The sequence below is a fragment of the Hesperophylax consimilis genome, chromosome 8 (genome assembly GCF_061612785.1).
Source record: "Hesperophylax consimilis isolate HC1 chromosome 8, BYU_Hcon_1.0, whole genome shotgun sequence".
Lineage (NCBI taxonomy): Eukaryota > Metazoa > Arthropoda > Insecta > Trichoptera > Limnephilidae > Hesperophylax > Hesperophylax consimilis.
The window spans coordinates 20,460,141-20,474,153 of record NC_142843.1 but is presented as its reverse complement, the minus strand read 5'-3'; the positions used below and the strand labels follow the sequence as shown (position 1 = coordinate 20,474,153).

Below are 14,013 nucleotides of genomic sequence, written 5' to 3'. Positions count from 1 at the left end.
AGTGAGATCAACTGTAGATTGAATCTGAAAATCGTTTCCCCAGATATCGCATTTATTGTTTTATTAGCGTATCTACAAAAAGAGCGATACATAATGAATGATTATAAAGTAATATTGTATTATACAGGGTGCGCAAAACAGAAGGGCATTTAAAAAAACGGGGGAACTTACAGAAATGGAGTTTATTTTATTTTATTCGGAAAATAATACCGTTATATGCATCTAATTCTGAATGTGACATTATAAAGATGATGTCTCCCAGCAGCGACACATTGATGAAAGCGATTTCTGAAGTTTTCAGCCGCTTTTTGGCACGTCTCGACAGGTATAGCGAAGATTTTCAATAGAATTCGATCCTTGAGCTCTTCCAAGGTATGGAGCCGATTTTTAAAAACATTTTCCTTCATGTAGCCCCACTGGAAGAAGTCTCAAATTGTAGCCAGAAGGCCCGCAGGGTGGCGACAAAAGAACGGCTATTTTCAAGAAACGTGTGGACGGCGAAGCCCCGGTGTTTTTCGGACCAAACCATGGTAACGTCTGAAAACGGCTCGACCCTACAACACAGTGAGATTCCTCCCAGGTTCCTACCCACACCGCACGGGATGTATGGCCCTTCAAAACTGCACTGTATGTTTTGTTGCTCCTTTTATTATATTCACAGTTCATAAGGTACAATTAATTTGTATTATTAATTCAGATTAAATGAGAACCCCCGGTGTACTGCTCCTGCTCCATGACTTATTCTTTTACAACTCTTTCATTATTGTATATGCTATTCAGTTTTTCTTATTTTACTATTCTTATCTTATTTCTTTTTCTTACTGTACCAGCTGTTGCAGATGATTTCCATTCGTTTATATTTTGTTTTTTGTTTTTTTTTAACTAACTTAATTTTAATTCTTATTTTCTGTTTTCTTTTCATATGTTTCTTTTTCCCTGTCTAAGGATAACACACTGTTTTTCTTTTTACAGACACTGTAAGCACTCTTATATATTTGTGTTTACTAATTATCTCTCTTACTTATTATTCTTATTCAATACTTACTGTCCTCTCTACAGACCATGCAGATCTTATTTTTACACCTTTACTTTTGTTTTTACTTATTTACCGTTGCCCTTATCTGGCACTTTTTGGATTGATTATTGTTTTTTCATTTTTCCTCTTATTTTCTCTTCTTTTTGCATGTATTTTTTCCGGTTTTCTTTTCTTTTTTTTAGTAACAGCAACGAGTTTACAGGCGAGAACTGAACTCCGTTGTCTGTTTTGTTTTGTTTATTTTCCCCATTAGGGGTTGGATAACGGGCCTCGTCCCCGCATGCACGACTGGAGCTTCTTATTATTCTTTCTTACTGGGGACTCCGCCAATCACCTGCGCCACCCCTGATGAGCGTTGGTGGTCAGAGGGGTGACTGTGCGGGCTGGGGTAACCTCCACCCTGCCTCCGACCTCCTGACGCTTCTTTCCCCTAGGTTCTTTAGGGTTTTATCCCTCTTTTTCCAATACTTATCTTCAGGGCACCACCGGGTGGTCGGCTAAGGGGTGTGGAAGTCCTGACCTGCACCAGTCGCCCCAACCACCACCAATTTCTCAACAGGACAGCCAGTCGTGGTTCGGCAAAACTCCCCCGTCACTCTATTGTTTTCTTTACTTTTATGTGTTTACAGGTACTGGAGTGTGGGTCCCCTCCACTAACTATCTGCCTGACACTTGAACTTGATTGTTTTGTTGTTTATTTTTCTGTGTTGTCCTTAGTTTAGTACTTGTAAGCGCTCGCATACCGCTTCATAACACCGTATGCGGGGACATTGAAGGCCTAGCTTCATTTATATAAATTGTAGAGCCGTTTATTCAAAAAAATTAGATTCATGCGAGAGCTCCGAAGGGGTGACCATAAGTCACCTATACCGGGGTGGGACAGGGTGGGTGTACCTTCAAAGATTAAATGATTGTTCTATACATATAGGTGCATATCCGATGGGAGATTTGTTGGCTAGTTTTACAATCAATTATTATTAATTTTATTTAAATTTTTGCGTTTCTAGCTTCCTATAGTGTTTCATGTTTTTTTATTGTTAGGTTGGCAGTGTCTACATTGCCTACAAACAAACGCGAATTATGTGCTAAATTCATATTGGTGTTCTGTCAAAATGGTGCGTCAGTTGACAAATTTTTGCGCAAATTATTATTTACGTAAATAATATTAAAGTAAAATACAAATCATATCAGCCTAGCGATAATTTTTTTAAAATTAATAATTATTTATCGAAATGCGTATTAGTTTTTTTAAATTTGGACAGATTTACCTGGCAGGTGAATTCAGATGAACACACCTTATTAAACACTGCATATTGATTGATTTACAGTTGCTATTTTATTTTATACATTTATGTTATTTAATTGATTTATACATATATATAGTATTTATTTTTCTTATTTTACCTCTATCTATTTCCATCGTTCCATTTATATTGTTCTGACCTGACACATTTACTTTTTTAACTATTTCAGCCAATAAAAATTGACATTCAAATCATTAAAAAATCTCTTGTAGCATGATTTAAAGCAAGACCCCATCATTATGTTATTTTCTTTGCAAAATAATTTTATTTTTTGATGACAAATTAGAGAGATTTAGTAAATGAAATAAAATGTAATACATATTTCATTACGCATCTGCCCTGATGATGGACTCTGTAACATTGTCTGCTCAATCTAAAGCCGGGAATACACATGCCTGTAGCTGGCACACTTGCATGCCAGCTCCTTGCACATGCCAGCTACTATCATGTGTATACGCTAACTTGCATGCCTGTACCTGCCTTGCCAGTAGATTGCACAACATTTGATTTACTGGCATGCAAGTTGAGGGAGGGGACGAGGGGGGCTATGAAACCGGCATGTGTGAACGTCGTGACAAGTACGGGCATGCCAGTAGCTGACCTGTTGTTCGCCGCGGCCTTTTCTCTCATTAAATTAGCCACACATTGTACTGCCAATTGCAATACGATGATATTTAATTCACTTCGAATGTTTTCCATTGCCAAAAAGCTTGAGACTACTCAGTCTCAGAGTGATTTGAGACACGTACTGTCTAGTGACTGGCATGTGTATACGTCTTGCAAATACAGGCATGCAAGGACGCAACTGGCATGCAAGTTTAACTAATGTGTATTTTCATTGCGCCAGTAGCTTGCACATGCCAGTAGCTTGCATGCAAGCTACTGGTCCATTTTACAGGCATGTGTATCGCCGCCTTAAAAGGATGTAGCGCAATACGGCATAATTCCCCAAAAATACATCACGATGATTCTGGTGTTTCATTTCATCATTTTCAATGCTCCTCGATAGCAAAGAATTTTTTCTTTAAAATTAAACAGTAACTTTGTAAACATCACTTATGGGTAAATACTTAATGCCGACCGGGTTTCGCTACAACCGTAGCCTCATCAGGGCAGTATAATACTAAAAATCTAAAAATTAAATTAACATGTGTAGATATCACGGTAGGTGGACAGTCTGAGCTACAGTGGAAGAGGTAGGGATGGTTGGGAGATTGGGAGGCGAGTGTTCTTTGTCAATAGGGAACAATCTGAGTATAGGGCTAAATAATACTCAGATAATACCCTATACTCAGATTGTTCCCTATTGACAAAGAACACTCGCCTCCCAATCTCCCAACTATCCCTACCTCTTCCACTGTAGCTCAGACTGTCCACCTACCGTGATATCTACACATGTTAATTTAATTTTTAGATTTTTAGTATTATACTGCCCTGATGAGGCTACGGTTGTAGCGAAACCCGGTCGGCATTAAGTATTTACCCATAAGTGATGTTTACAAAGTTACTGTTTAATTTTAAATTATAATGTCACATCACAAAGTAACCGCTTCATATGAAGAAAAAATTTTTTCTTTGTCATAAATATTATGTTAAATGTTAATCATTATGTTTTATCTCGTATAAAATGTTTTTTGTTTGTGTTTAAGTAATGCGAAGTTCCGAGGAACGCAATGTGGATTTTTTTCCACAGGCGACATAGTAATTAACTTGTCTTAGTGTTTGTGAGTTTTAATTCTTTCGTTTTAAAACCCACAATTTACGAGAGTAAAACTGCTATATTTCATTGAAGAGACAAAGCATAAAATTTTTGCCTGATGCAGCTAAAATGTTGAGTAATGTTAGGTTATAATAAGACTTAAGAGTTAAGTTAGGTTAGGTTAGAACAATATTAATTAGAATTCCATGTTTTTAATATGATAAAAAAAAACAAAAAATCAACCCATAAAAACTGTTTTTACTATTACACACCTATTGTTTTTAATAGATGGATTTAAAAATAGATCGTTTTTTGGTTTGACTGAGGATTGAATCATCCTCCCCAGGTACTATCTATTAACTACTGTGAACTTTTAAAATGTATTTAATATATATATTTTTTAATGAAGATTTAACTTTCCTCCAAATCCTAATTGGATGGTACCCAAATTAATTACGTATATTAACTGCTGTAAAATTTTATAATGTTATCGAATTTCACAGAAATGCGTGTTTGTACGCGTGTGTGCGCGTGAGTTTCAGCAAAAATGGTATAATGCATTGTCATTGACAGCGAGCCTATCGGCGAAATTTAAAGCTAAATCACTTTTTTCGATTTATCTTTATAATGAATTGATTTTTTTTTTTTTTTTTTTAAAAAAGAAAGACAAACATTCCCGGGTTACGAATAACCCAACAATGTTTGAAAATCTCCTACTACCATTACAGAAAGCCGAAAATGTTGCTTGTGTTGTGATGGAGGACTTAGCCAGCCGAGGAATCGAACACGCGACGCTCGGGTGAGACCCAAGCGCTATGCCCACTCAACCACTGACCGGTCGAGTGGGTCCACTTAAATTATGAATACAAAAAAACATGCTTTGCATAAATTGAAGGCTTTCCTATCGTTTTCCTTAGTAGAATACGAATAAAATATGTAATTACTAAATATATATATACATATTTATCACAAAAATATTTTTTCATTAGAAACGTATGAACGCATAAAAGAAATAACTTTAAAAAATACAACATAATAGTAAAAATTTTCTCTGACAGTTTCTCTTGATAACATTTTTTGCTTTCTTATAAAATCGTTTACAAAATAAATAAAAACCACTTATGCTTGAAATCGAGGGTTTCTAGGCTCGGTTTGTCAAGCGATTTTAATGCATATTACCTATATTTGTGACGATATAAGGCATACCAAGAATGTACATATTTTTGGCTTGTAGTTTCCTCTTAATTTCCACTTCATTCATTCATTCAATCGAGAAAACAAAATAAACATTCAATTAGATGTATTTAAAAGGATTTGGCACACAAAAAAATACAAGGCAAAAATTGGATTAAAATATTTTTTATTTCTTCGGTAGGAAATTGTGAAATAACAAAAATTATACTCAGATAATATGTAAATTTACCATTCATTAGGCTTTGAAAAACATTCTCAGGAATAATTTTAAAAACATTACCAATATTATTATTACTAAATTACCGTTTTAAAGCGCACTTTAAGTGAAATGACACTAAACTGTGCTATATAAATGCTATGTTATCATTATTATTATTACTATTCTGTAGTGAATACATATTGTGATGTATTATTAAGTTAGTGATAATGCATTTAGTATGGTGGTTTTCCAAAAGCTGCACGCTAACATTGAAGTGAGTTGCTACTGTCGTACTGTAAGCGAGACAAAACAGCTGTTCAATAGGCTATATTAGTATTCATGCACAAACGATATGCAATAGGGCTGGCAAAAAACAATATTTTTTGTCATTAAAAAAAAATTAAATATTTAAATACCAGATTATTTTTTTACGTGATGTGTATTTGAAATATTATTTATTTATTTTTAAATAGTAGTATGTTTTGGCAACCCTTTTCCACGGATTAGCCACACCAAAGTATTTCTGCTCCACACCCTTGGCATTGTTCATCTGAATGTCGGTCAACATGTCAAGATCAGAAGTAAAGGAAAATTACCACACGTCAAATCATATTTTCATTTGCGCATTCCCATCTTTTATCAACTTTTTCGCAATGGATTCCTGCGGATACGCCCTTCATTTAATCCAAATCGTTGAATTTTAATTTCAACTCAAAAAAATATTTATACAGTTTTGAAGCATATTTGTAAACAAAAACTGTAACTTTGGTATTCAGAATGAATATGGTAATAGTTTTTTTGCGTAGTTTTGTCAAAATAAGATCACAATTATTTTATATGAAATGGTTGTCAATGTATTTAAATAGAGAATGCTCCGAAGAATTGTGATTTCTTTAGCAGCAAATTGTAATCGGGAGCACTTGCCCAATTCTCGGATAAGCTTGAAAATTAACAGATCGTCTTTAAACCTCAAGGCATAACATCCCCAAAGATAACAGAAATGGCATGATACGGAGTTACTGAAATACGAAAATTAAAGATTTTGCATGTTCTAAACGACAGAAAAATGTGTCCAGAAAATGTTAAAATTGCGGAAACGCACAATTATATACTTTATGTATTGTTTTATTGAAGATTTTTTTCAAACATGACAATTAAAAGGTACCAAACTTGTTGTGTTGACCACAGCAAATTAGAAAAAAACGCTGTAGTACAAGATACTAACAAGTTTTTTTTTAATATCGACTAGTTACTTAATGTGTTATTTTTTTTTATGATTATTCAGGGATAATTTCAGAACATCAACATAATTTTTTTTTTTATGTAAGACGTTTTTGGTTTTCAACATAATTTGTTGATTTCAAAGTGACATTTTTATATAAATTTTAAAATCGCAAATAAATGACTAATAAACAGTAACAAGACTTTCAAAAATATGCAAGGAAATTTTAAAGTTGTCCAAAAAGCTAAATTCATTAATAACAATGTTAAGATATAATGTGCCAATAAGAAATTAACACTAATGTTTGAAAACAAAACGTTATTGATTATACACACCATTAAAAAAATTAAGATCATTAAAGTGATAAAATATATAGGTACAATTAAAAAAATCTGAGGTAATTTTGGAAATAAATAATTATGAATTGAATATTTTTTTTTAATTATTGTATATATTTTTAGCGATTCTCAAAGGAAATATGGAAACAAAAAATTTGAAAAAAATACGGGCGCATCTGGGACTTGAACACAGGACCTTCGTCTTGCCGGGACGGTGCCCTACCAACTGCGCTAATCCGCCTGAATATTTTTGTTTACACTTCACAGGTTGTACACAAACACAATCATGTAAGTTGGTTAACATCTCACACTAATGGAATATTTGCGATGATTTACACCATATTATGCACCTTTAAAATATCGTCAAAATACATCACTAATCCTGAATTACGTGTCAATCTCTGATATTCCTGAAAGACTATCAGATTCCAGAATAAAGTCAGTTATTGGTGGCCTCATTGGCGGAATAGGAGAAGTGGATGTACTGTAAGGAGCTGGGGGTTTCAGGTATGCCATAGGACTCCGTTGCTCGCCCCCCGGCGAGGAACCCCGCAGCCGCTCCAGGCGCCAGTGAAGCAGCTGTACTGGAGTCGGCTCGACGGCCGACACATAACTCGCAGCTGCACTCCTTGTACTGATAATGCTCGTCTCCGATATACTTCTCCTAAAAGTACTCCTTTTGTTGGCTAGACTCATACTCTTTGGCGGCCGCTTAACATCCTTTCTCTTCTCACAAACCTCTTTGAAGTTAGGTGGCATCACGATTGCATCAGCCGCTCGATGCTTTACCATCACAACCCTCTTACTTCCCCGCAGGAGGGACGGATTCTTTCTGATTATAAAATATACCAGAAGTGCACCCCCGAGTAAACACACTATCAGAGCTGGTATCGTGATTCCTATGATGATAGCTCTGTGTTCATTGGAGATCCAGGCTTTTTGGTGCCATGGTAGACTGACGGCGTGAGCTTGGCAATCCAGAGGGGATACTCTCTTTTCTCCATCTTTTAATAAACAAAACGTGTATGTTGTCCCAGCAATCAGATGCGTTATTTTTGTCTCTTTTCCGAGACTCTTAAAGCACCCTATTGAGTTTGAGGACGGCTCTTGTACACCGACATAGTCTGATGCTCCTATAAACCATATCAATGTGTCTGATGGTGTGAGACGGGAATCTATGGTTACAGTCACTATACCGCTTTCATTGTCTTCAATCGAAAAGTTTAAGCTTTGTTGCGGCAGCACCAAGTTGTTCGCGTTGCTTCTTAACCATAGAAGTCTCCGTCTGTGTTTTGAAGAGAACAAGAGGGATTGTTCGATATTATCCAATTCCTTGCATGTTATTTGAACATCTATAGATGGTTGTATAGATGAGCCTGTCTCTAGAGTGGTACTAACAGTGGAACTAGAAAAAACTGTAGTTGTATCTTCTTCAGGAGCAATGGAAATAGAGGAGTCGGGTTCCGGTGTGGTGTCAGTAGCAATAGTTGGAGACTCCGTCGATGGTATTGTAGTTTCTCCATTCGGGCAAATATCAACATCAATCATGTTTATTGAATCATATTCGTTTGGAAATCTACACTTGGGAAATTCTTTATTCTGTTGTTCTCTGATTACATCCTGAAGCCATTTTAATTTACATGTACAGTTCCATGGATTGTCAGCTACGAAAATAGTTGGTAGTTTAGCAAGTGAATCAAAAATGTTACTGGACAATGTATTTATACTATTTGAATTTATGTGCAAAAGCTGCAACCTTGACTGGCGACCAAATGCAAATTCCTGAATTTCTTTTATATGGTTGTTGTATATGTACAATGACACTACTCCTTCCAAACCAGAAAAGTATTCTGGAGTAATGACGTCCATCGGACGAACATCATAAAATTGAGCTACTTCCACATTTTTTAAGTCCGAGTTACCGGTAAACTGTGGTAGGTCGATGTCAGAGTTTTCAATTTGTAGATTTGTCAGTTTATAGCTCAAAGGTTGAAACACGTCTTGGTCAATTCCCAATATATCGCTATTATAAATGGTTAGGTCTTTCATCTGGCTTAATCCTGTAAATGTACCCGACTGCAACACAGTCAGTGTGAGCCCATTAAGCTCAAGCTTGTTTAGTTTTCTGAATGCTGCTTCGTCAAATACACCCGCAGAAATACTTGTCAGTGATGATCCCGATATTATCAAATGCACCAAATAAAATGAAATATTGGAAATCCAGCCTTTTGACAGAGTTTTATTTTTGAATTTAGTGAGTTGCATACTAAGGACCATCTTGTCTCCGCAATCAGTTGTTAGTAACGATTCCTGTAATAAAGTAAACGTTATAGATTAACCATAAAAGTGAATAGAATTGAGGTTTCATATTATTCGTTCAAAAAGAAAAAGAAGATTATTTGAAAAGGAGAAATGTAAATACGACTGTAACTTAAATTGAGGCTTTATACTTTATACGCTTAAATAAAATAGATTATATTTAATAAGCGTAAGCAAAAACATTTAAGGTAAATATTCGGAATCGCTGTACACGCTGTAACATACCAAAATATCTTTATATTTGAGTTTGGCCAAAATAGTACTTACCTAGTATTTGCATAGAGTAAATGGTAAAAAATCTATCCACTCGTATCAGGAATACCAACAAAAGAAAATGTTTAAAACAGAAATCATTCCAGCTGTCATCCCATAAAACGAAAGTGATTTTTTGATTTACGTAATTAAAATGCTAAAATTAAAAATATCCCAAATGCAGTCAGATTCCTTTGATCAAAAGGTTTTATTTAAAAATATTTCATATAATCCTTGTCCAGAGATTCCGAATAATTACCATATATAATAATGATTTATTTAAAATAGATCGAAAATCTGTAAAAATAGCAAAAGAACTTGAAAAAAACTTTGGTTTTAATACAGCTTTTAGAACCAATAATAATATAGGAACAAGCCTGCAAAATTAAAAAAGTAGAAATCCTTAACTTAACATAATCATGTGAATTAAAATGTGACTACGCCGACTGTAACTCTACTTACGATTATATCGGATAGACGGGAAGGGCTAAATCAACAAGATTCAAAGAACATATACGATGTTACAATAAAAATTCGAACATCTCTTAGGACGGGTTGTTTCACAGAATTTGAACAATTCATCAAATTTCAAAGTTGATTTTCAAGTTCTATTGGGAAAGTATAAAACAATCCAGTAGAAAATCGGAGTGAGGGATTTTAACGGAACGTAAGGATAATTAAACTTGATTTTGATACATATTCATAGCAAATAGTAAAAAATATACCTATCCGCGGATTATGTTTAGATATACATTTTTTATGATTTTTAAACACTGAAATTATGAGATGATATCTAAAATTTATTTCAAGACTACAAATATAATGGACGTAACTCATTCTTTATTCTAAGATGAAACTCTTATTTTTAAAAAGAAACTTATAAAACATTCATGGCTTCAAATATGTGCAGCTATTAATCCTATCGAAAAGATTGTAGCAGGAAACTTTTCAACGGGATTTCAAGATTTGAATATTCTGCTAATAAATCGTTTTAAAAATCACGTACTTTGGATTTCAACACAATATGTTAAGTTGCAGAGATCCAATATCGATGTGATGAAATTGGTTCAAAAGGGGAACCTATTATAGGGCTGATACTTCACACATGAGGTCACGCCAATGCACAACAAAGGTACCTGTTTTATATTTGAGAAGTACTGATATTTCACACATAAGGTCACAACAATGCACAGCACACTTTTATCGGTTTATCTCTTTAGTAATATATAAATTTAGTTAGTAAATTATTAAAATTATGAAAAAGAAAACTTTCCTCACCTTGAATATGGCGTCAAGAGTTTCTGATAAATTATCCGAATCGTCGAACGCCCTGCAAACTATCGAACATAATCCTAAAGGTGACGCGACGCACGCGTCGGCTTTTCGACTTTCAAATAAACTGGTGGAGTTCTGTTTCTTGCTACCGACTTCTAAATTGCGGTCTTCGCTAAATTCTTCGAGGGTAAAGTACATCATGGTGGCGAATATCAGGATGAAGCCGAAGACACAAACTACCCCCGCTAGAATCTGATTCCATTGTTCTGAGGAGACGCCGCGAAATGAAAATCTGAAATAAACGTCATAATTTTATTGAGCAGAAAAAATCTAGTGAAACACATAAAATTCACACATTTGAATTTGTATAGAACAAAACTAACAAAGAACAAAACAACACGATGCTTGTAGGAATATATTGGAGAATAATTTGGCTGGAGACGTTGAAAGGTATATAAATTTATGTAAGCCACTCATGTCTATCTCATGCAAATTTTGTTCCAGATCAGATTTATCTTTAATTAAATATTTGAAGAATCCAAAATGTTTGTTAGCATAGCTGAGTTATCAATAAATTAAATTAATTTATTTAAAATTAACTGGTTTGCAGTCCATAGCGCTTTTTGTTCAAGAATCATGATGGTGGTCACTAAAAATCACAACAAAAATAAATGTTGTGGATGTAATGCAAAAAGTCGAAAGATTACCAGGATATCCGAGTCTTGAATTTAGTCGTATTGTAATAAAAAGAATGCTTTTTATCACGCACATCACTTAAATCACTTAATAATAATTGTTACTTCGAATTTGTAACTCACAAAACAGGTAAATAAAAAATTAAAACTACTTATAGCATTGCCGGAAACGTAAAAAGTATTATCCCAAACACCCACCTTTCCTTCTGCACAAGTTTGTTACAGGTCAATGTTTTAGTTTTTATCCGCATTCCTTTTATAACTCCATTTGCACAGACTAAACCAATTTTAAAAACCTCCCACCGTAAATTCAAACGATAATGAAAGTGATTTTAGTGACTTGAGAATTTTTATCGAGGTCTATCAAGTTCCTAGCTAAAGACATTGTCAAACGCAGTAATGTCGAGGACAGAGTGCTTGATTTTTTAGCGAGAATGATAATGAATGATGATAAAGGAAATGTGTGCGAAATTCTGTCGAAGGGTAATTAGATTCACCGTGTCGCCATATGTCGGTGATCAATATACCCAGACATAATCACAAACTCTTGTTCCAATAATAAAATCAGCCTTATCTTCGCAATTGGTTCCATTAGCTATGCAGATAAAGAACCAAACAAATATGAATTAATTTGTTGTTTTCCATAATGAGTTGATGACAGAACTAAATCATCAACTAACTGATGGGAATGTTCGCAAACCTCAACTGTGCCTACACTGATTGCCGAGTGGGGAAACGTGATTAAACACGATAGATTTACGACACTTTTCATTACCCTTTTGCTTGACGCAGATCGAGATTATGTATAGGCTTATAGGTTATAAGCCAGTACAATTAGCGCAAAAAAGGGGTCGCGATTGCAATTATTCCGGTAATCTCAATTTTTTTAAATATGTTTCATGGACGGTATCATGATGTAAAATCCAAATTATCAACTTTGGCGCACCTGTGATATCACCACCATTTTGAAAAAATCTAGTTTTTCCCGAATACCTCGTTTTCAATGAAAATTTCGAGTAAAATAAATTAACGAATTTATTTAAATTATCAACAACTTTTTTGCAAGCAATTTTCTTATATTTCTAATAAGTAACGAGCTACAAAATCGTAGAAATGTGTATAAATTTACAAAAACAAGTAAATTTCACGACTGAATTTGGTTTTTTGTCAGTATCTCTTTACTAGTACAATTTTTTGAAAAATTTACTGACACCAATCTTGTAGAAATTCAAATTTCGTAAAAGACGTGGGCGTATGCTTCTTTTATCTCTTTTAGAAATCCAAATTCTAATCCACCAAAATAATGTCAAAATTGAAATCAATAATCTATTGTCACAGTCACACCCTGATTTTTGACACTGCTGGTCACGACCGTAAAGTCACAAATTTGCTATTTCTAAAGTTATCAACCAGAACTTGAAGACCTACCCTTAAAATGTAAGAATGCTGTCTTGCGGTCGTTGGCCTTTTAGTGAAAACAGGTACCGGGAGTGGCGCAAACTTAAATAATTTGATAAATTATTATAAGCAATAATAAATCGCCGGTAATATCAATACAAATTGAAAATATCTCCCGAGTAAAAATAAATGTCGCCGACGGGAATTGAACCCGCGCCTTCTGAAGTCCGGTCAGACGCTCTGAACCACTGAGCCACGTCGGCTTATTTCCAACCCGCCAAATAATTTAATATGTACTAGTACTTCAATGAACAATAACTGCTTATTATAATTGTTTTAACCTTGTCTTATGAACAATGGTTTATCGTTATTTTTTTTAAATACTTTAGTTTGTATTTGAGATCACAACCCACAATATGAATAAGCTAGAAATACTGAGAACAAACTACAAAATTAAAGATAGGAAGCATGCATTTTATTTTGTGGTGATTCGGCAGGAGTACCTATTGTTCTCCAATTTATTTAAAGGGAAAAAAATGTGTGTTAATTTTTTTCTTGAATTCGTCATATTTTTAACATATTCATATAACCGTCCCACTTGTGAGACGTTTGTATAAATATGTTGTCGACTCCTTAATTTAAATTTAAATTGAGCGACCATTTTTGTGGGTTAATTTGATGGTAATGATTTAAGCAGAAATGTGCTTTATTTCAAATAAATCCATTTCAAATGGAAATGCTTTTCTCAATGCATTTTCCATTTAAAATGCTTTATTGCAACATTCTTCCTACTATCTCCACTCATCTTTTTTTCACAAGCCCCAAATATCAGTCGGTCCTCAACCTCGCTATGAGAGATAATTTACATTTGTCAAGTTGCTCCCTGGTAGGAGCCTTGGCAATTGAGTGATACCATTACAAAAAATACCGATTCAAATACTGAACATGAGGTCATTACGCTGTAATATTAAATGTTAGATAGCAGTTTCTATGTTTTTACGTTGGCAACATTAGTCCCGAGCAAATTTTTTGTGGTTTCATAATCTGTAGTCGTGGTGATTTTGGATTTACCATCATGTAAT

At 34.4% G+C, this 14,013-nt stretch overlaps 1 protein-coding gene across 1 annotated transcript in view; it reads right to left on the bottom strand.

Annotated features, from left to right (window-relative positions):
* The window catches only part of LOC149421695 (troponin C, isoallergen Bla g 6.0101-like), a 29,781-nt gene extending 22,280 nt beyond the window's left edge, over positions 1–7,501 (bottom strand). The window contains exon 1 of the mRNA XM_089635021.1: positions 7,343–7,501. Within this exon, the coding sequence (XP_089491147.1) occupies positions 7,343–7,366 (24 nt within the window). The 5' untranslated portion in view covers positions 7,367–7,501. The remainder of the gene's footprint in view (positions 1–7,342) is intronic.
* Positions 7,502–14,013: the final 6,512 nt, after the last annotated feature.